The 24,542-nt window shown below is 33.5% G+C and overlaps 1 protein-coding gene and 1 pseudogene across 1 annotated transcript; one reads left to right on the top strand and one right to left on the bottom strand.

Annotated features, from left to right (window-relative positions):
* Positions 1 to 3,263: 3,263 nt before the first annotated feature.
* Positions 3,264 to 8,624, bottom strand: LOC105114792 (uncharacterized; annotated as a pseudogene).
* Positions 8,625 to 10,111: 1,487 nt separating this feature from the next.
* On the top strand, positions 10,112 to 21,525 carry LOC105114790 (ATP-dependent Clp protease ATP-binding subunit clpX-like, mitochondrial). The gene is made up of 15 exons (XM_011011475.1): positions 10,112 to 11,372; positions 11,962 to 12,023; positions 12,228 to 12,325; positions 12,468 to 12,547; positions 13,009 to 13,059; positions 14,923 to 14,997; positions 15,088 to 15,165; positions 18,661 to 18,717; positions 19,197 to 19,267; positions 19,369 to 19,468; positions 19,643 to 19,747; positions 20,368 to 20,430; positions 20,522 to 20,644; positions 20,751 to 20,894; positions 21,234 to 21,525. The coding sequence occupies exons 1-15, from the start codon at positions 10,410 to 10,412 to the stop codon at positions 21,306 to 21,308; spliced, it is 2,145 nt and encodes a 714-aa protein (XP_011009777.1). The 5' UTR covers positions 10,112 to 10,409; the 3' UTR covers positions 21,309 to 21,525.
* The last annotated feature ends 3,017 nt before the right edge of the window (positions 21,526 to 24,542 follow it).

Here is a 24,542-nt window from a genome sequence, read left to right as displayed (position 1 = left end):
ATCTTCTGATCTAATATCACCATCGTTGAGATTAGGTTGAGTTATCTTATATATGTTGAAGAAATCACCAATACATCACCATTAAAATTGATTTGGACCAAGACTTACTTTTCTTGTCATTTAAAATCTATTTACATTTTTTTTTTATCTTTGAAAACAAATCCATCAATTATCTTCAACCAAGTTATTGTTAATTTAATTTCTCTTGAGTTTTTTTTTGTTACTTAGCTTAATTTCCAGATCTAGCTCTCTGTGGATATGACCTCGATTTTACCGAGTTAATTGCTACATCGCACACTCGTGCACTTGCGAGTTAAAACAAGCCGATCATAAAAAGCGGTCAAGCACTAACAATGATCTTCTCAAAACTTGGTTGACCAGAAATCTTATTCGACGGTTCCTTTGCTCAAAGAGAAAAGGTTATATGTGGTTGGGCTGACATGAGATTCCTTCGCTAATCCCCTCTAACCAGAACCAAACTTGTATATGTGGTTAGGATAGACTGAGATTACTTTCGCCAATCCCCTTTAACCAGAATCAAATCTTGTGTGTGGTTAGGATAGACTAAGATTTCTTTTGTTAATCCCCTCCAACCAGAACCAAAACTCTTATATGTGGTTAGGATAGATTAAGATTCCTTTCGCCAATCCTCTTTAACCAGAACCAAATTCTATGTGTGGTTAGGATAGATTGAGATTCCTTTTGCTAATTCCCTCAAACCAGAACCAAAACTTCTGTGTGTGTGGTTAGGATAGACTGAGATTCCTTTCGCCAATCCCTTCTAACCAGAACCAAATCTTGTGCGTGGTTATGATAGACCAAGATTCTTTTCCCAATCCTCTCTAACTAGAACCAAAATCCTGTTTGTGGTTTTGATAGACTAAGATTCCTTTCGCCAATCCCCTCTAACCAAAACCAAAATCTTATGTGTAGTTAGGATAGACTAAGATTCCTTTCGCCAATCCCCTCTATCTAAAACCAAAACTTCTGTGTGGTTTGTAACACCACGGTTTAATAAAGACAAATCTTGTAAACAAAATTGCTCCCTTCTTTTTCCTTCCTCTAGTCAAAACTAAACGCTTCGTTACTCCCCCTCAATGATTCCTTCTTTATCCACAAACTCGCTAGAATTTAACTCAAATATTTCTTTAAACAAGTCAAAAACAGAACTACGTATGCAATATTTAAAAGCGGAATGATAATGCATGCATCCTTACCTGTCTTGAAATATAGGTCCTTGAGGTTTTGTAAAGCCCTTCCCTCGGTATGAGCTTATCTCATGTGTTCGTCAAATGCTGGCATGTGTTTCTTGCACTGTCCTTCTTATCCATTATATTTTAATAAAGAAATCTCTACTTTTCCACTGGTTGCCACCCTCTTTTTTCTTTATTACCCTTGTTTATCATGCTCCTTGCCAATGCTTTTATTTATCTTTCTCCACGTCAATATGAAGGGCTTTTTGGTTTTTGTCTCAGAAGAAAAAGGACAGGTTTTCTAGCAGAAATCTTTAAGGATAGGTTTTCTAGCAGAAATCTTTAACAACAACTAGAGCTTGAAATTGTTCATGACTACTAGAACTTTCAACATACATACTAAAGACTTGTTTAAGCAATTCCCATTACAGGTCTTCTTAGGTTTTGGAATGCAGTTATCTTTAGGTCAAGTTCTTCTTTTTTCTCTTCCAAAGGTGACCTTCTGTTTAATCTTTTCAAAAGGTTTCAAGCAAAGACTTGAAATATATATATATATATATATATATATAAGAATTGTCCCATACTAGCATTATTCTTGCACGGAAAATAGCAAATCACCATGCCTTTATCAGGTCCTCTAGATCATGAGACCAAAGTTTATCAAAAAAGTTACATACACTTCATTAGAAAGGGCTTTTAAAGGCTTGTAATGTGAGCTATAGTTATAAACTATGAAAGAAAAGAATTCTACAGTCTCAAAAGGTGTTTGAGGGTTTTAAAGACTTAGGATCAACTTTCTCTTAACATATAACCTTGTTAACCTTCATACGGTAACCTTGTTATCAAACCAAATCAACTATTCATCAATCATCTTTCTCTTAACATATAACCTTGTTAACCTTCATGACCAGAATTCTCTTAACATAAATCATACCAAAACAAAATTTTTCATTCTTGAATCTAAGAAAAGCCAGCTAGAGATTCTATACTTGATACCAAAAGCCAGAGTTTGTAACTCTCTTCCTTCTCTTACTTTTTTTTTTCTTTTCAGAATGCTGTCTTTGGGGCCTTTGATGTGTTTACTAAATGAGACATAATCAATTCCATCATCTATGTTCACTGCTTTGTCTGGATGATAACCAAATATTACATGATCAATTATAGTATCCATCTTCACTGCTTTGTCTAACTGGTAAGGTGCTCAAAACTGTCATCAATATTTTCTGCCCTAGTTTAGGTCTTTGTTTTCTTTTTTTTTGTTTTCTTGTTTTTTTTCATTTCACCATTGTTAGACTTTTTCTTAACCTTCCCTTTTCTATTAATTCTATCAGGGTCTTCCCAATATCTCTCATTTTTCCCTCCAGTGTGAGGTATGATCCTTGTTAGGGTTTCCATGAGGAAGAAATACGATCCAGCTCAAATGAGGACTACAAGGGATGAAATTATTAAGAAATACGATCCAGCTCAAATGAGGACTACAAGGGATGAAATTATTAGAAAAGTGAATGGATGACAAAGACGACCTTTTCTTATTTCAAAACGCACGTTGTTAGGATTGATAAACCTTATTCTTATCCCAAGAAATATGTGTGATTACAAAGATGGTTAACTAACTATTTATCCATGCAAATTCAAAAATGCTAGTAAAGATAAGGTTTTATCTTAGGCTTAGCTTTGGGGTTTATTTGTGTTTGGTCACCTCTTTATCGGGAAATGCTTAAATTTCATCTTTAAGCATTTTATGATGTATTTCTTGTAATCATGCACAAAATCAGTTCTTTCAAGATAAACAACATAAGTGGCGAGCATACGCACTTGATAGGGAGGATCCACGCTTCTAATTACCTATACTTTAGGGCTGATGAATTAGATGCTGAAGGAACTAGGCATAACAAACCTTTGTATATCACCGTGAAATGCAAAGACTGTGTTATTGGAAAGGTACTCATTGATAATGGCTCAGCTCTTAACATATTACCGAAACATATGTTGAAAGAAATGCTAGTCGACAAACTTATATGAAGCCTAGTACCATGATGGCAAGAGCATATGATGGCTCGCCTAAATAAATCATTGGGACTTTGGAGGTAGAGCTGTATATGGGGCCACAAATGTTCTTAATGGTACTCCAAGAGATGAATATCCACCCTTCTTATAGTATGTTGCTGGGAAGGCCTTGGATCCATGCAGTTGGGTCGATAACTTCATCATTACACTAGTGTTTGAAATATATCATGAACAGGATATTAGTAACTGTTAAAGATGAGGATACAGTCTCCATGGTAAAGAATGTGGCCATACCTTTCCTTAAGGTAAAGGATTGCATGGGTGAGAATCTCCATGCCTTTGAGATAGTAAACACTGAGTGGGTACCTGAAAACACAGTGTTAAAAAAGCCAAGGATTTTAGAAGCAGCAAGGATGGCAGCTCTAATGCTTCAATAAAACTACTCCTTTACCATGCTTTGGTTGCCCTATTTTATTTTATTTTGGTTTTGTTTTAATACTAGAAATTACGAATTTATACGTAAAATGTATTTTCTATACTAAAAGTTTTGTTATATATGTTAATTAGATTTTTTATCAGACCCTAAAGCAATGCAACTTACCTTAGATAGGGCATATTTGGGGTGCTAATACCTTCCCTGTACGCAACCAGTCTCCATACCCATCTCTGAAACTAGTTAGGGTTTCTAGTAACCAGAATACTAGGTGGCGACTTCTAGTCTAGGTTGTAGGGATAAGAGATAAGAATTCCTTGTCCCTTCATATTTACTAAGATAGATTCATATATATTTATATGAATTGATAACGGAAGATTCGTTGCGACGCCGCACACGTACGACAAAGACTAAGCATTGTTGTTTTTGGTCTGATAAATGTGTTGTCTTATTTGTGTATTTTTTGTTAATATGGAGGCCTTTTATTTATTTTTTTATAAGCTTTAATTTCTGTACATATATATTCATGACATCACATGTTTTAATTTTTAAAATGCACACACAAGCTTTTAAGTTAAGTGGGGAATTAGCGGTCTGCCCTATGACTGATGAGAATTCACAAGTTTGCTTGGATTTTCTCAATCCATGCTAGAAAATTTCAGAGCTCCTCTTGAGAAAGTTTTTTTTTATTATATAAGACCCTTCATAATTTGGAGCCTACTTGTTGTGGTCTTCCCCTGGTAGAGACAATAGTTTCTTCAGCACTAGATCTCCTTCTTGAAACACACAAGGTCTAACCTTCTTGTCATATACCTTAACCATTCTTTTCTGGTAAAGTTGATGATGACAGATTGCGCCTATCCTTTTTTCACTGATCAAGTTTAACTGTTCATATCTCACTTTGGTCCATTCAACCTCTTCTAACTCTAAATCTATCAACACCCTTAATTATGGGATTTCGACTTCTAATGGCATTATTGCCTCCATTCCATATACCAACGAATATGGTGTGGCTCTGGTCGAGGTTCTTATTGCAGTGCGATATGTGTGAAGAGTATAAGTGACTACCATTTTTTGAATGATTTTCTTGATGTTCTTATTGGCTACTTTCATGGCCCCATTCATCTTTAGCCTATATGGTGAGGAATTTGAATGTTTGATCTTCCATTTAGTACAAAGCTCTACTATCATTTTGCCATTGAAATTCTATGTATTATCAGTCACTATCTTTTCTAGCAACCCATAATGACAAATCAAGTCTTTTTTTTATGAACCTCTTTATAACTTCTTGAGTCACGTGAGTGTATTTCTACTCATTTTGTGAAATAATCAATAGCTATAAGGATGAATTTGTGCCTATTGCTGGCATTTGGGTTAATAAGCCTAATCACATCAATTCCCCATATTGCAAATGGCTAGGGAGATACCAGATTAAACAAAGGGGTTGGAGGTGCATTGACTTTATCGCTATGCACCTAGCACTTGTGACATGTTCTAACATAGTCGATGCAGTCTTTTTCTAATGTCATTCAGAAATAACCAGCCCTTTGTATTTTTCTTGCCATCATAAGTCTGCTAGCATGGGTTGAGCAATCCCTTCGTGGACCTCTCGCAAAGCCGTTCTAGCATCTATTGCATTTAACACCTCAGCAAGGTTCCATCGAATGATCTTTTGTATAGAATCTCTCTGTCTAGATAAAAACCCCTAGCCAATTGCCTCAGGGTCTTCTTATCCATCTCCAAAGCTCCCTCTAGATATTCCTGCTTTTGCACAAAGTTCTTGATATTGTAATACCAAGGCTTCCCATCTATCTCTCCTTCAATCGAGTAACAATAAGTTGGGTTATTTCTGATATCAATGTGTACTAGCTGCACCCTATACCCGAGATCAATGGTAACCATATGACACGACTAAAAGATTGATGTCTTCTCCCAAGTGTAGGAGTGTCGAAGTAATAAATAACCCGGCAAAACCAGGGTCGAACCATAGGGAGGTTAATTATATAAATTATAAATAACAATAATACAACAACAATAATAATAACTACAACAACAATAATAATAGTAATAACAATAACAATAACAATAACAATAACAATAACAATAATAAGGTTAATTGTACAAATTATAAACAACAATTATAAAACAACAATAACAACAACAGTAATAATAATAATAATAATAATAATAGTAATAATAATAATAATAATAATAATAGTAATAATAATAATAATACTAATAATAATAAAGAAAAAGAAGGAGGAGAAGAAGAAGATGATGAGAACTTTGAGATGGAATATTAATGTAACGATTAAACAATGATAATAACAAATGTCAAGGCTAGAGGATCCACTAATGGTATGTCAAACAAGTATAGTATAAACTCTTATTATTCAATTGGAAACCACACATAAAGGAGGTTCCAATTAGATTATAAATTGTTAACATGATTACATTAGTCATCTTATTCAATTAATGCTAATACTTGTAAATTTCGTCAAGCATTCATGATTATAACTTATGTTAACAACAAATCAAGTTCCTTTCATAGCTCAGGTGTCGGTTATACCATACAGTATGGGCTATGAAAGTGCCAAACATTTGTTGTACCGAGTGTTATACAACATAAATCAAGATTAGTCATTTAACAAGCAAAGTATTAAAGAGTGAACAAGATAACAAATACAAAACATGTTAGTATCAAACATTAAAGTCCATATTAAGTTTACACTATACTTATTCTTACATCATTAGTGTAACCTTTTCACCTTGACATAATAAACTTAGCTAGACATAATGAATGAAAGAAAAATAAATAAACAAAATAAAAACATAAATAACATAAAAGTTAATTAAGTAAATGAAAGGAAATGAAAGGCATAAACTTGATATTAATGAAAGCAAAGCATAAACATTACAAAAAATACAAAGAGAGAAAGCAAGAGCATGATCTTGATCTGGAAACCAAGATGCCTAAATGCATGGCAAATGCCTCCTTTTATAGACCACAATTGGGAACTATTGATTTGATGACTAATTGATGAGTGGGTGACCAACTCTTGACTTGGTGACAATTCTTATCTTCTCTTGTCTGCCCAAAACGTCATTAATAACATCAAAAGTGGAGCCACTTGAAAACATAAAAGTTGTAGAAAATTGTCTCAGTTTTCTTGTGTAAAAACTTCAGCTCATTTGGACTTCTAGAACTCCAGATATGGCCAAAATACGGAATAGTGCTCGGGCTGGAGGACAGATTTGGGCTTCTTTGTTGTTGCAATAATTTGGACTTGAAAATGGCCTTTTTAGATCTTGGGCTCCATATAAAAGTTGTAGGTCTATGTCTTACCTTTCCATCCATATAAAGTAGACCTAAATCTGAGATCTATAGCTCCAGATATGACCTAATTACCGAAAAGTGTTCCGGTTTGGATTGCACCGACATCTCTTTTCTAAGTTTAGCCATCTCTTTATCCTTTCAATTTCAGTTCTTAAATTCATCAATCAATCCTTTTATTTATGTGATAGACCTACATTTAAAATGAACATTTACCACAGATTAAAGGTATCTTATATTATTAGATATATTATTATAAAACATGCTCTAGTTAAGGAGTTATTGATACTTCAAGTGCAAAATGATGATAACAAACCATGATAAAAATACACTTTTAAGTATCAATCACCATAGTAGCCAATGTAGCTAAAGCATCTGCAAAATGGCTCCCTTCTCTTCCCATATGAGTGAACTTTATTTCTTTGAAGTTGTCTAATAGTGTGGACAAGTATTCCTGGTAAGACCTTAACTTATCTTCCTTGGTTTGCCATTTTCCTTTCACTTGACAGATAATCAACATTGAATCACCATATACATCCAGCTTTTTAATCTTCATCTCTAATGCAGCTTCTAAACTGAGTATACAAGCTTTATATTCAGCTGTATTATTGGTGCATTCAAAATACAATTTAACTAAAACTGGATATAGCTTATGATCAGGAGAGATTATCACTGTGCTGACCCCGTTACCATATACATTCACTGCTTCGTCAAAAAACATAGTCCACCAATCTGTCTTTTTTTTTCCTTCCTCTATTGCTAATAAATTTTCATCCGGAAAATCAAAATTCAGTGGTTCCTAATCCTCAACAACATTATCAGCTAAATGGTCAACAATCACGCTCCCTTTTACAGCTTTCTATGTCATGTATGTTATGTTATACTCTGACAACAAAACCTGTCACCTTGCATTTTGACTGGAGAGATAGGGCTTGTTACATATATATCTCAATGGATCTACTTTTAAAATCAACCAAATGGTGTGATATAATATATAATGTTGTAATCTTTTTGCCGCTCATCCCAATACACAACATAGTTTCTTTATTACTATGTATCTAGACTCACATTCAGTGAACTTCTTACTTAGGTAATAGATAGCCCTTTCTTTCCTGCTTATTTCATCATGTTGCCCCAGTACACATCCCATAGCTGTCTCCGTTACCATCATATACAAAATTAAAGGCCTTCCCGACATAGGAGGAATAAGTAATGGCGGACTTTGCATATAACACTTGATTTTATTGAATGCCTCCTCACACTCCTCATTCCAAGTTCCCAGATTCTTTTTCTTGAGCAGTCAGAAGATAGGTTCACATGTGGTAGTTAGTTGAGCTATAAATCTGGCAATATAGTTTAACCTCCCCAAAAATCCCTTCTCCTCTTTCTCTAACTTTGGGATTGACATGGATTGGATGACTTTTGCTTTGTTAGGATCCACCTCTATACCTTTGCTATTGACTACAAATCCTAACAGCTTACCGGATTTAACCCCAAACGAACATTTTGCAGGATTGAGCCTTAGTTCATACTTTCTCAATCTCTCAAATAACTTTCTCAACACCTTGACATGATCTTCTCCTTTCGACTTTGCAATTATATCATCTACATACACCTCAATTTCCTTATGCATCACATCATGAAATAGAGTTACCATGGCTCTTTGATAAGTGGCCCTTGCATTCTTTAAACTGAATGACATAACCTCCATAAATTTAATTAAATCTTCGATAAAATGTAATTGTATCCATACACATCTTATTTTGGACTTTTCTTCTTCAAATTAAATTTTGTTTGTCAACAGGACTCTCATCAGTCAACAAAATACTGCCAAATTTTAATCTTTGTAATCTTAAACCTTCTCAACCAATTTTTGACTATTTTCTGACTATTCTAGCATCCTTTTTTTACTATTATTTTTTATTTTTATTTTTATTTTTATTCTTTTTGCGGGGATTCAAAAATAAGTTACAATACCTAGTTAAAACTATGATAAATAACTTATCTATTTTCTTTTATTTTGAATTTTTTTATGGTTTACTATTTTTTTTAATTGATGTATGGACATCTTTAGCTTTGTGATAATTAAACAATTAAAAATTAATTAATTAATATAAACAAATTAAAGAGGAGGAATCTATTATTTCTCTCCTCACAAAGCATTGTATTAAACAAGTTTAATATATTTTTTAATTTTATTTTTTAACATTAATTTTTTTCTTGACATTATGATTTGAGATGCTAGTTTGAGGTTAAACTCATTTTTTTCCTTTTTTTTGTGTTAGATCTTTTTCTTTAATTTCATCATTCTATATTTTGTTAATTTAAAATATCATAACTTTTTTATGAGGTTATCTTGATTTCGTTATCTAGATTACACAGGCTTGGCGAGTTGACTCGAGTTGTTTTATGTTTTTTTAATTATTTTTTTTCAATTTCATCTAACAATATTAAGTTGATTGTGAATTGAATTTCATAATTTATTTTGATTTGCTTTTTATAATATTATCCCAATCATATAACTTGGGTTGTGGGTTTGATATATTAACTTAAGTTGACTCGAGTTGCTTGTTTCTTGGTCCTTTTTTTTGTATTTAAATTTTCTTTTTGATTTTATCTTTTAATATTTAATTATTTGAGAATTGAATTTTATAATTTGTTTTGATTTTATTTTATAAAGTTATCATAATCTCATGATTTAAGTGTCGAATTTGATAAATTAACTCAAGTTAACGTAGAATGATCTAATATATTTCTATTTTAATTTTTTTTAAATGATGTTATGAAAATTTTTTAATCAAATTATTTTTTAATAATTATTTAAATTATCTTTTAACTTAAATAGCGAATCCATCTAATTTTTTTAAATTAAAAAATACTTTAGCAACAACTAAACATTTGCTTACGCTAAAACAAAAAAACTAATGTGAACGCTTGCTCTAGTCGTTAAATCTAAAAACCAGATTGACGGCGAAAAACTTTCGAGTGCTTATTTAATAGTGAGTAATGATAGCATGGATCAATTGAACTCATTTTCTGTAATTCATTTCTCAACATTAAAGTAAATAATTCCCACTAAGTAATTAAGACAATACAAAGAAGGCGTGGCATTGGATCCTGACATCAGGCACCCAAAGCACAAAGCAGAGAGAGACTGAAGACGTACGTGAAGAAGAAGATAGAGTCAATCAAAAAAAGGGAAGAAATTATAACTCCCAATCTCATAAGTGGGTAGGGGTCGTAGAGGATAAGAAAGCCATTTTCTTTCCATAATTCCTCCTACATACGCTCTCTTCTTTGTCTTTTCTCTTCCTCACAATTGCCCCTCCTTTCTCTCTGTGTTTGTACAGCTTATAAAATAAATAAATAAATATTATCTTTGAACAACCCCCGTCCTCTCTCTTTCATCCTCTCCTCCGAAAACCACACTTTTTTTCTCTTTATGTCTGGAACTAGAATGTTGCGGAGATGCAGGAAACTCAAGGATGCAACGAATCCTCTGTTACTCTCTTCCCGTTTCGCAACCCCGGTCCGTTTCTCAAGAGGAATCTCCACCCACTTGAACTACTTAAACATCGGGTGTAACCGCCGGAAGGAATCATTGATCGGAATCCAAGAGCGCTACAAGTGGGAGAATTCTAAGGACGACAACAATGTTCGGAAAATTAGGGCAGAAGCGAATTGTCCGAGGTGCTCAAAACACATGGATGTGCTCTTCTCCAATCGGAGTTTCGTATTTAGTAATAATTCTAATCTTGATCATCATCATCATCCTCATTTGAGTCGCAATAATGATACTGCTAATAATAATACTAATAATACTACAACTGCTGATACTGGCGCTAATGGAAATGGGCATAATAATAATTATCAGGCTGTGAATTTCTGTCCTAATTGTAAGACAGCCTATTATTTTAGGCCGGATAAGATTGCGCCGTTACAAGGCAGTTTTGTTGAGATTGGTAGGATTAGTAATAAGGGGAATGGAAGAAATGGGAATAAGGGAGGTAAGGAAGGGAGTAATGGTGGTGAAGAGGGAGTGGATTATGCCAATGTTACAAATACTATTAATAATAGGTTAAGGGTATCGTTTTGGGAGACGTTGAGGTCGTATGGAGGGGATCCGCCTGAGAATTGGCCTCAGGGGATTCCTCCTCCGCCACCCCCGGGTGGGAATGGGTTGGCTGTGCATACGCCTCCTGGTCCGCCGTTTACTCCGGGGGTTAGCGTCGTTAGGGCTTTTAAGCCAGGTGGAGAAAAGAGTGGAGGTGGTGGTGGGAATGGAGGTGGTGAGAAGAATGGTGCTGGATGGGGTGGGTCAAATTTGGGGAAGGAATTGCCGACGCCAAAGGAGATTTGCAAAGGTCTTGATAAGTTTGTTATTGGACAGGACAGAGCAAAAAAGGTTTGCTTTTTTTAACAACATTTCGTTCTCATTTGGGTTTTTGATCTAGCTAGTTGGTATTCGGTTGCAATCAGTTTCTGAGTTTTGATGCTTATAAGTTTTTTGAATTATTAACAGATGCATGTTGATTATGGATTATCATTGTGTGTCAAAGATTTCACACTGGTATTTGGGTACTTATGAAGGCTGTCCTGTTAGAGTTTTTGTTGCATTGTATTTAGAAACCCTTTTCAAATTGTCTTGTCAAGTGAATCATCATCCCTTTATTCTTTCTTTTCATCTTGGATTGTTTTTGATGAACGTGTCATAGTTGTTTGTTTTCTGGGATATTGTTGACATGACTTTGTTAAGATGCTTGTTGTATCAGTTGTTTGAACCAACATAACCGAAGTGCTGGTAAATTGAATATAGCATGTTGAAGATATCAAATGTTTCTGGTTGGGGGAACTGAGTGATAGAACATCATTTATTTAACAGGCTACACTGTCAGTTTCCTGAAAGCTTGATTTTGGATTCATGCTTGACATAGCCTTGAGCAGTTTGTAGTCTTTTGAGAGTACTCAACAAGTGATTCATGTTTATGTTATAGGTACTTTCTGTGGCTGTCTACAACCATTATAAGAGGATTTATCATTCCTCCTTGCGGAAAGGGTTAGTTTCCAGTTACATTCTTGTCTTCTCATAATGCTGCTATTGAAATAATTGAACCATAGAATTTATAATGATTGGTGCTTTATTTCATTACCTTGAATAGCAAAGTTTAGTATATTTTTAAGTGGTTTAAAAAAGTGGTCTCAAATTATCACAATTAGTTGACTTGTGAAAGAATACTGAAGTGATGTATTCTAATACTAGGCCAGGAGCAGAATCAGGAACTTTGGAGGCTATAGATGATGAAGACAATGTGGAACTGGAAAAAAGCAATGTACTCTTGATGGGCCCAACTGGCTCAGGTAATGACTCTACACTTTCTCTATGTGTTTCAAGTCCCCGTGACTTGCTGTGAAAATCAGTGCTTACCACATTGTTATTTTGTTAGTCCTGCTTTCAAGCTTCTGAATTCTGGACTTCTGTTCTAACTTATATGTGAAATAGGGAAGACATTGTTGGCAAAAACACTAGCACGCTTTGTGAATGTGCCATTTGTGATTGCTGATGCAACAACACTAACCCAGGCAAGTCTGCTTTGTATTGATATCTTACTTCAAAGACTAGAAATACCTTATGGTTGTTTTTATTTCACAATTAGTAGTGGACATTCACATCAAAATTTGAACTTTGACATTTAGGCAATCTTGAATAATCGAATGATTTCTTTGTTTTCAACATGCCTGCATATTTGATGTCTTTCATTAAATCTAATCATGATTTATTGAAAAGGGAAAATTGGCACCCTCATTGATGGAACTCATTTGTTTCTCTCATATCTTATTTTATCCACAAAAGTGAAGGAAGTCCTAGAGTAGTAATGTATGCTTATATCCAACTGTTCAAAGTAAAACTGCTAGGTCGCATTTTAGTTTCTTTTGTCTCGCTATGTATTTTTCCATGGTCACATGATTTTTGATCTTTCTCTCTCCATACCTATTCGCAGGCTCCTTACTGTTTAACTGAATGAGGCAACTAATTTTTGCAGGCTGGTTACGTTGGTGAAGATGTTGAATCAATATTGTATAAATTACTCTCGGTATATCTCACCTTTTATCTTTTGAACTTATGTAAATTCTAGTTGTTGTTTCTTAGACTTGGAGTTGCATTGTCTATGCACTTGGTGCCTTTTTGTATAGGTTCAGTTTCACCAGTCCTGATTTAAGTGAATTTGTCTAATTGTGTCTTTGCTATATAAGATACATGTATTTTCTTGACGGAGGAAGGAGGTTGCCAATGATAATTACTGTTCTTCAAAATAAATGTAGACTAATCACAAATGATAATTACTGTTCTTCAAAATAAATGCCTTTATGAGGCAAAGGAAATGATCTCACTTAGGAAGCAGCAGTGGAATTCATCAAAGAACTTGCTAGAAAAAGAATATTTGGTAATTATAGATTTTGATGTTAAACAACCATGGATGCATTGGTGTTGTAGGAATTAACACTCTAGGTTTTAACCAAGGTTATCCTGGCCTATGAAAATATGCTAGTTATGTTTTTCCTATTTTTTTTAAAACAATAAAACTCTGATGAATAAGAGTCATCAAGGCAGTCACAGCAGCTTGTTAAGACAAAATTGGATATTTTTGGTGGTAGTATCTGAACTTTTTAGGTTCGATTGTCTTAATTGCTGGGGCCTTGAATACTTGAAATATTGTGATAAATAAAGGGGGGGGGGGGGGGGGAGTGATTGCAATGCTGATTCATACAGGACCAGTTATGTTTCTACTGAAAGGACATAATGGGAGACAAAATATTGAACTAATTTTATTGCTAAACATTCTTGAATTTGTTAGTTGTCTGAGAAATTTTAACTCAATTAATGTTTGTTTGAAATTATGTTTTCTCTTCATTTTTCCTACTGTAGGCTGGGGTTGCATTTAATGCTCAAAAACTCATTCTCGATGGGTTTGGGTAGACTTGTTCAGCTAACACTAGCATAATCCTGTTCCAGAATTGTTTTTGGGTGGGGATTGACTGGTTTCCATCCAGTAATCATGTTCCAGAATTTTGCAGCTCTTCCTGAATTAATCACACTTCCAGTTTGTTTGATTGTTACCTTCGATAAAAGTTTCAACTATTGTTTATGCAAATGTACATACAAGTCATCCAAGTTTTGACTATTGTTTATATTTTGTTTAAATATTCTTTCTTCCAGAAATTACATACAAGTCATCCAAGTTTTGACTATTGTTTATATTTTGTTTAAATATTCTTTCTTCCAGAAATTGAACTTTTTATGGAAGCATTGAAATCTACTGAAGTTGATATTTTTCCCATCAAACTACGTTTGTATAAAGTGCAATCAGAGCTATGATCTGTCCCTTTGAAGTACACATAGTTGTGTGCTTCAGTTCATGTGCTTATTTATGAGAGGAATAGCCCTTTCAGTTGTCTCTAATAATTTTTTTGGGTATTTCATGTGTTCATTCATCTACATCCCAAACTTTTTCTTTCGTGCATGAATTCAAAGAAGTCTAATGTGTGCTGATTCAAAGACCTAACATGCTTTCCTCTATTGATGAACACTACTTTTATTTATCATTATTCAACATCTAACCATCTTTATGGGATGAAATTCCTTTTACTGGAATGTTGGCTGCAATTCATTATCAAGCATTTGAATTGTGTACTGACTATATATCTGATGGATGTTTATCCCAAACAGGGTTTGCCTGGAACTAACATTTAATTATGCTGAAGTGTCCTGTTGTAGCAAACTATTCTCTGTTAAGCAGGTGTTTTTATTTATTTATTTAAAAGTTTGATCAGTATAGTTTCTGTTCATGCTTGCTTCACATGCTCTCACAACTTATTAGCTGAATATAATAAGAATGGAAAACCCATTGACTTTTCACATATTACAGAACTTACATAGAGTTCCTTCTTGACTTTAGGCAGCTGAATTTAATGTGCAAGCAGCTCAACAAGGAATGGTCTACATTGATGAAGTTGATAAGATAACAAAGAAGGTCCTGTTAATTTTCCATCTTACCAATTAGTTTTTGTAACATTCGATGCACACAATCTCTTAAGACTTAAATGTTGTGACAATTTTGCAGGCTGAGAGCTTAAATATAAGCAGGGATGTTTCTGGTGAGGGTGTCCAACAGGCATTATTGAAAATGCTGGAAGGAACTGTGAGTGCATGAAACTATACTGCTTATCATTTGTTTACTAGATGTCTTGCTCCTGTTTCACCTCTGCGAGGCTGATTTCAGAAATTTTACTGAATGATTTGTGTGAAATTGTACTTGTCCCATATGATATTCTTATTTTATTCTGGCTTCATTTAGTTGCTGTTTCTATAAATATATTTGGATTCCTTAGCAATTATGCTGATTATAATTTAAGATATCATGCTGGATATATCATATAAGTCAGAGGTGACATATTGCAATGTAATGAATCTTAAGTTAAATGTCACAAAGTTTTGAAAGAGTAAAAGGTATGCTGGATATATCACATAGGTCAGAGGTGATATATTGCAATTTGATGAATCTGAAATTAAATGTCATAAAGTTTTGAAAGAGTCAAAGGTAACCTCTTCATAGAGGCTAGTGGACTGGTGAACAGGAGTACTCGTTTGCAGATACCTTTAACAACATAGTTAATTTGAAAGAGTGAATTGGAGAAGGTGTAAGATAAAAGAGACCTTCGATGGAGTCCATAGGTGGACATTTAATGGGAAGACATTTTTCATTATAGGGATGAATTCCATTTTTTATTATTCGAATGCTTGAACTGCAAGTTCAGCTCTTTTAGGAGAATGAAGTAATTTATTCACTTTTTGGACAGAAGGGGATCAAACAAAAAGTTGGTTGATAATTTATGATCTTTCAGAAAGCTTCAGGGAGAATTTGAAGTTGAATTGCTGTTAACTTTCTGACAATAAGGGATTGAACTTTGAAAGTTGGTTTAGTAACCCAGTTTGCTTGGAAACCACTGCTGAGCTGTAACTTCAAAACTTGAATTTGGGTATGGAATTTTGTGGTAATTATGATGATACTGTGCTACTTTTTTTAATTATGAGGAAGTTCTGCTTTTCTGATGTCAAGATGATGCAGAATCTTAATATTCTGCTCCTAAACACTGAGGTTTACAGAAGTTATAGATGGTTTTGGGTGTAACTAAAGAGTTGTTTTGTAGTTTAGGTAGATTTTTTTAAGGATAATTATGCTATTCAGGAAGTAAACAAATCAAGAACTAAAGATCTTCAGGAGAACTCGATAGGTAAAAGGAAAAGAAACCTAGAATCACACCAGGGATCCTAGAAATCACTCCTAGGTATTCTTAGGCATCACACGTCTATCAAAGTTTGCTGAAATTTCTATAACATATATATATTCCTTCCTTTAAAATTGGGATTATGAGTTCTATAAATGGATAAGCCAATAAGGATGTGACTTGTGGAGGTGTTTGAGGAGGTGCAGCATAGCTATTGTTAGCTGGCCATTTAACTTCTTAATAGTGAAGTGGTGAAGTAGCTGACTGGATTTTGCAAAATGACAAAATTACCTCTATGAAAACGAAAATTTCAAACTGCCCTGGTACAACCCCCAAATCCTACACTACTAGTTAACTAAAAATCTTATTTAGACAAGTTCTAGATGAGATTCTAGCGAAATAATGATGTTGATGCAGACAATACAAGAAGCAGAATTACTGTATTTCTATGTGGTTTTTGTAGACAAGGGTAATTCTGTAATTCAGATATCTTGGAAATTATTCGAGTTAAGGTTTATTTCTATTAGTATTTTATTAGTTCTACAAGTAAACAGGTTTTTTAGGTTTTTCCTATTCTAAATATGAATGATACTCCCTCTGGTCAAACATTGTTTCATGAATGTGGCTCTTATATTCTAGTTTTGATCTTAACTTTAATTGAAGTGCAGGGGCCTTTTATGGCCACCCAACAAATCTCATTGTATTGGCACTAAATTCAATGTAATAAACTTATCCATGATAGATTTGATATCAACTCTTCAAATTCAAGAGATGATAGTTTGATTCTAACAATGGTCAAAAGGCCTCCATTGCTTTGTTCATTTTTCTTTGTTCAATGGATTACTTGATTTTTAGAACGGAACAGCTCTTTGAAAGTTTAACCTACTCAATTGCATTGTAAATCATATCTAACTATAGCTAATCAGAATATAATCTGTTTTAATTTACTATAACTAACCAGAATACAATTAATTTCAGTTAGGTTATTTATTTATTTTTTTATTTTTTATCCTTTCCCAAAATTTAAAAAATCCATATCCTTCATTTTGTTTTTTTCATAGAAAATCAATGGCCTTAAACTCTATTATTCATCATCTCTCTTTATGCCAATTGTCATCTTCCTTAATAATTTTAAAAGGAAAGGCTTAACAAGGTGTGATGCTTGATGTGTACTCATTTTTTTGAAGTTGTGTTATAAAGGTGCCACGCGTCAGAACAAAGTGGTGTGTATTGTAATCCAGGTTTTAAATTATATTAAGAGTAGTTTTTTCTTAACTAATTGAAAAAAGAAAGACATAATGCTAAATTTAAATAAGGGATAGTTATAGAATCATGTAGAATTATGACTAAAATTAGAATGTTGGGACCAAAGTTAGTGGGTAATGGGGAGTTATGTTTTTTCCCTTGAACTTATATTTTTAGACTCGATGATAACAAGGAAAAGTATAATGTGTTCTTAGGTATCTATTTATATTAAAAAAATTTAAAAGATCCCTCATGCCATCACCTATTCTCTAATGGCCATGAAAGTAGAATACAACGCTTTATCATGTGCCCTAAGGGCACAAGCTAGCCGAACCAAGTATCATATTATATATAATTGTGTGTCAACAACTTAAAGCTTTCATTGGTTTACAATTTAAATTATTATTTTTATCGAAATCACTTTGGTGATCAAAACGTATCATGGTTTCTTTGACATGGCAGTATAACTTCTTGCTTATCATATTCCACTTCTGTTTCGAAGCTAAGAAAGATGATTAATATTATTCTGGATGTGAAAAAATAAAAATAAAACAGCATTGCACGATTTTGCTTTCTGCTAACTAAATCTTTTACGCTTTGCAACCCTCTGATTACATTATATTGAGCAGTTGGTACCCCTGAAAAAGAAATGAATTCTAATATTTTGACTGGTATTCAGGCATTTACAGGTTGCTATGCTACTGACATGCAATTCTATAATATTCTAGCACATGGCAAGTCCTATGGTTGTAACTTTTGTTAGTTGACTAAGAAGAATTTTTCATCTGCATTTTACACTGTAAGTCTTGCCCATAAAACTTAATTTAGGTGACAATAGACAAGGATTCAGTTGCCACATTTAACAGTGTTTTCCTTGTAATGGTTATCTGCAAACTGCAGGTACAAGTTTGAGTTCACTGATGAGTTTTTGTGAAACACAGGTTGCCATATAGGCTTTGCATGTTGCATTTTTTTCATTATTGTTTTCCTGCACCATATTTTTGTTGTTGTGAAATGTTAGTTACCGTTGCGGCAGCACTTTGTGAACAGTTTGCTGCAGAGGTTTACATGAAAATCTATAGTGGTTGGATTTTTATCCCCAGAGATATTAAAGAATATGAAACTTGTTATAAAATTGCTAAAGCAGAACTTTCTGTTTCCAGATAGTAAATGTTCCTGAGAAGGGGGCGAGGAAGCATCCTCGGGGTGATAACATACAGGTATATAGTCTCAAAATGGTTTTCCTTTTCTTTTTTGTCGATGAATTTTTTTGTCATATGCAATGTGTCCTGTATGAGGTAAAGTCTACTGCTTGAGAAATGCTCATCCTAGAATCTTCTTATTCTTGTATTGCTGATAACTTTTATTTTGCTGGAACCAGATTAAGCATTATCATACTCCAGATTTCTAACATAGCCTCATTTTATTTATGCATTCCTTTCATTGAGATCATGAATAATTCCTTTATATTCTTTCCTCCCAAGTTGAAAAGATATTAAATGTTTGCTTAGATTTTTGGTTCAGAACTCTTATGTATTTGCAGCATCCTATTAATTCATATTCAGAAAATTAATAATAACCAGCAATGATGTTGCCTCGCAAGGATTATTCACCATCATCATAATCAGAGAATTGGCACTATTTATGTATTGGTGCTGCTTCTCAAATTAAATCTTAAATTCATATAAATGTTCTGCAGATAGATACAAAAAATATCCTCTTTATATGTGGTGGAGCATTTGTTGATCTTGAAAAGACCATTTCAGAGAGGTAATGGCTTCAAACAGTTTTCCTGCATAATTATCTGCAAAATATAGTTTTTGTCTGTTTCGGGGTATCTAATCTGAAAATATTTCATGTCATTTTATCAGACGACAAGATTCATCAATTGGATTTGGAGCACCTGTTCGTGCTAATATGAGAGCAGGTGGAGTAACCAATGCTGCAATCACTTCATCTTTGCTAGAATCCGTAAGAATGAAGACCTTCCTATGTTAGTGAAATGGGAGTTTAATATTTATAGAGTTTCTACCTTTCTATGTATTATTTCAGTTTTCAACATTATTAATGATGTTAGTTGTTAAGCATGGAAGTTACTGGTGAAACCTTTCCTTAAAACTTGAAAAGTAAATTTTACTTTGTCAGGTTGAGAGTGCGGATCTTATTGCTTATGGCCTTATACCGGAGTTTATTGGACGCTTTCCAATATTAGTTAGTTTGGCAGCTCTAACTGAGGATCAACTTGTTAGGGTAATACTCTGTTATACTGGTATTTTTGTGTTTTTATTTTCTATTTTAATACACCCTGTGCCAGTCTATATTTGTTATCATCCCATTTTGGGCTGTTTGTGAATGACTAGAAACCATTCAGAATGTGAGAGAATAATTGGCAACTGAATGTAGCAATTTATGATGTTACAAACATGTTACATTCAAACTCTAATTATTCACTACTAGTTTACTGAAAAGAAAAGAAAAGAAATTTCTTTCAGCTCACTCAAGTATGCTAATTTATTTTGTGCTAGTAAGCCTCATTGTTTTTTTCACTCAGGTTTTCATCATTGCCCTAAGAAGTTCAAGAGTGTCGTTTCTAAGATACCAGTATATATTTCTGTAGCTAGGAAATTACTGACTTGACATTAATATTTGGGAAATTTTCCTTAGCTTGTAAAATTTCACCACCCATTTTGGTTTGATTAAAATGGAAACATTAGAACACCCCTGCCCTTCCAAATGCACATCTCAATCTGTGCTTATCATGTATTTTGTTTAATGCACTTTATATTCTTAGTTTCTCCTAGAAATGAGCAGGCCAGATTTGAAATTTTAGTTTTCATTATAAAACATTTTCTTGCTCACGTAAATTACAGGTCCTCATGGAACCGAGAAATGCCCTTGGTAAACAGTATAAGAAGTTGTTTAGCATGAATAATGTACGACTCTCTCTCTCTCTCTGATCATTTAGTAGTTAAATTCATTTGATTACTTTTGTGTAATGGTTATTTACCACTTGCATAATTCCAGGTGAAGCTAAATTTTACTGAAAAGGCACTAAGACTAATTGCGAAAAAGGCAATGGCTAAGAATACTGGTGCCAGGGGTTTAAGAGCCATACTTGAAAGCATTCTAACTGAAGCCATGTATGAGGTATGTGATTCCCCAAGGCTTATAAGTAGATATTATCCACCATCTCTATAAAGCATTTGATTATGGATATTGACATGTTAAAGGTTTTGTTGCTTATTTGCTTCAGATCCCAGACATCAAAACAGGAAGTGATAGAGTAGATGCTGTTGTAATTGATGAGGAGTCTGTAGGTTCAGTGCATGCTCCTGGAAGTGGTGGGAAAATCCTGCGTGGAGATGGTGCATTGGAGCATTACCTAGCGGAATATAAGGTATAGAATTTAGTGGTATGGTTTCAATTTATAGATTAGTCTGCGACCATTGGTATGCTTTTGTCTGAACTATTTTGTGTTATTTAATAAATAATTATTGTGACAGGAACTGGCTGAGTAGAATCTGTTGGTTGAAAGTCACTTCTAACCACCCTTCTTACATTTAATCACCAGCATCCTTGGTTTTCTTTTGTATATTATTTTGCCTGTTGAACAATGGACTTTATCAGACAAATTATTGCATAGTTTTTAATCTATATTATTTGGGATTATTCTGGTTGACATGTGTTTTTGTACTGTAAAAGATTACTAATTGAGCATTTCTTATTTATGTTATAGGACTCTGTTGAGGCAGCTGATGGGGAGTTGCAGGACGCTGAATCAGAGGTTTCATCAAGAGCAATGAGCATGTAGCACTACTACAAAGATAACTGTTAAAGTTACAATTCCTCTTTTTATTTGTAAAAATCAAATTCATGATTGGATGTAATAATCCCTTGTAGAACAGCATAGTTTCTGGTTGAAAAGTTAATTGGATAATAGGAAAAGTAAATGAGGAAAATACGTAGGACATTGTACAAAAGTTCTATTCATTCTCTTCAAGGAGACATAATTTCTCAATTTTCAATTTGATGTCGTGTTTCCACGTACGCATCTCCTTTCACTCCCCGTTGGCCATGCTCCAGAGAGAGCTAAAATCCAGGCCATCTAGCGGAGCTACGAATTGTAATCTCATCATGTGCACAAACTTGCCTTGCAGAGAACTTGCGTGGATAACTCCATGGAGGTTGGATTTCTGTCATGCTTCCATTTTCAGTAGCTGTGCTTGGACACAGAAGAAGATTTTGAAGGTGCCTCATGCCCTAATCAAGGCAAGAACTGGTAAGATGAGCCTGGTAAGATGAGTCAACGCTAATCTCGAAAGGTAAAGGTAATTATTGTTAAAGAATAATATAAATTATATTCTAGAATCTTATTTAATAGTTTAAACTTTTAAATGAGATGATTTTTTGATATGGTATTAGAGTCTTGATGATCAAGCGGTCACGAGTTCGATTATTCCTATTTATTCGATAAAAATTAAATATAAGGTAATATGGGTCTGTGCAAGTTTTAAGCCCAAAGATTTTTATTTGAGGGGGTATGTTAGAGAATAATAGAAATTATATCTTGGAACCTTATCTAATAACTTAACCTTTTAGATGAGATGGTTTTTTGATAATTATTTTTTTGATTATTATGTTCTGGCATGATGTTAAGTAGGGCTTTTACTGGCAAATGAGCTTGAATTCTAAAGCGTTTGACCTTGTGTTTGTAAGAGATATGGTTAAATGAAACTGGTGACAGGGGGGGTTAGGCCCTCAATCTAATAAGTTGGTGTTATGAATGTTAGTTCAAGATGCATTGAAGGATCCTCCTCCCCTGCTAGGATTCTTGGCCCTAGTTGATGCCGTGTTCTATTTTATTACCTCCTTCCCCGTAAGCTATATATTCTAGAATCTTATTTAATAGTTTAAGCTTTTAGATGAGATGATTTTTTGATATAGTATTAGAGTCTTGATGATTAAGCGGTCATGAGTTAGATCATCTCCATTTATTCGATAAAAATTAAACATAAGATAATATGGGTCTGTACGAGTTTTAAGCCCAAAGGCTTTTACTTGAGGGGGTGTATTAGAGAATAATAGAAATTATATCTTGGAATCTTATCTAATAACTTAACTTTTTAGATAAGATGGTTCTTTGATAATTATTTTTTTGATTATACATGATGTCTAGGGCTTTTACTGGCAAATGAGCTTGAATTGAGGGGGGTTAGGCCCTCAATCTAATAAGTTGGTGTTATGAATGTTAGTTCAAGATGCATTGAAGGATCCTCCTCCCCTGCTAGGATTCTTGGCCCTAGTTGATGCCGTGTTCTATTTTATTACCTCCTTCCCCGTAAGCTAATATTTTGAGAGTGGGATTTATGTTTGTGCTCTCCAATTTTCATGGCTCTGGTCTTCTGTTTTCACTAAGCTTTCTCTCTAGCAAGTATCAAAACTTGTGAGAATCAAGATTTTGTTGTGTTTATTATTAAGCTAAATGTTGAGTCTAAATATGCCAAGCAGTTTTGGAGTGATGCACTCAGTCTTCACAACAGTTCTCCATTTCATGTATTTTGCCGGGGATTTGAACCCGTACCATGTTGATAGGGATGACATCAATGTTTAGATGTTATATGGATAAAGTCATAGTAATTTAACAACCAAAAGAATCAATAGAAAAAGAAAGAATCTAAATTAATCACTATATTTTGCAAAACAACCGAAAAGGTGAAATATAAATCATGGATCAATTAAACTCTTTGGAAGACTTGTATAAGAATAAGAAACAGGTATATACCATGAAATAAAGTTTCATCCTTTATGGGAATTCTATAAATATTCCATTCAGAAAAAAAAAAAAGAAAGAAAGAAAACATTACAAACAATTGAATTTTTTTTAAGATTGGGTGTAGTTACTAATTAATGATCTCGCATATCCAGGTTAACAATTTCATTCTTAATTTTATAAGAATTTTTATGAAAGTTTGATTATTTTTTTCAATGAAAATTTTATTTTTTCAGAATATATTTTAATTTGTAGTTTTTTTTTTTTAATGATTGATTCAACCTCTAATAAAAATGATGTGTCAGGTTATATTTCATACTCTGCTCATGTTTTTAACTTTTCTCCTCCTCTGTGGGTAGTAAAATTGGACCCCTATCAAGTTTCGTTGTCATTTGGGGCCACCCGGATGGTTAGACAGCCTCTGATCCTGCCGTAACGTCTCACAAAACATTGCTGTGATTTTTGGTGATTATACTTTCATTTTTTTGGTTCTTGTTACCCCTACCCATATGCACTGACATGTCATTGTAGAATAGTCCAAAGAGCATCAAAGTTTTGTGAAGTTACTTCAAAATCAGCAAAGTCACTTGATTTATTCAAGAGAGAGAGGCTATCCTTCACTCTAAGAGCTCCTAAAAAAAAATAAACAGAAGAACACGTCACTAGTTATTTGTCAAAGCGTTTGAAACTACTTTTTTTCCGTAAATATTGATAATTCTTTTTTTATTTTTCCAACAAAAGGGATGTAAAATTCATTCAGTTTTGATTGAAGTAGCAGGTATGTCTCATGTTAATTTTAAAAATTAGAATAAATTTCACCATGTTCATATTTTAGATTATTCTGAATTTTTCTACTAAATCTTGATCGACATGTTTCAGTCAGATAAAAGTTCGATAAAACTAAAGTATAATTTTATTATTAATTGAGTAAGATAAAAAAAACTAAAAAATCTAGGCTATACCTAAAAACCTATCTAAGGAAATAGAGATCCAAAGGATCTCTTTCCTCTCTAGCTGAAGGACACGATATAAAATGATTCTTTCCTTGATTAACTGAGCCAATAAATAAATTTAAGGTAACCATAGATGAGAGTTGCTTGAAATAAAATTACCTGGAAAATATAAGGCAACATTCTAAATTAAATTAAATTAAATTTTTATTGCTTATATTTTTTATTGCTTGTATTTTTTAAATTCAGGTAATAATTTTTATTGCTTGTATTTTTTAAATATAAATTATGTTTCTGTATCTATAACATTTGAATTTATTAAATT

The sequence above is a fragment of the Populus euphratica genome, unplaced genomic scaffold (assembly GCF_000495115.2).
Source record: "Populus euphratica unplaced genomic scaffold, PopEup_1.0 scaffold580.1, whole genome shotgun sequence".
NCBI lineage: Eukaryota > Viridiplantae > Streptophyta > Magnoliopsida > Malpighiales > Salicaceae > Populus > Populus euphratica.
This window is presented reverse-complemented; position numbering and strand designations above follow the sequence as displayed.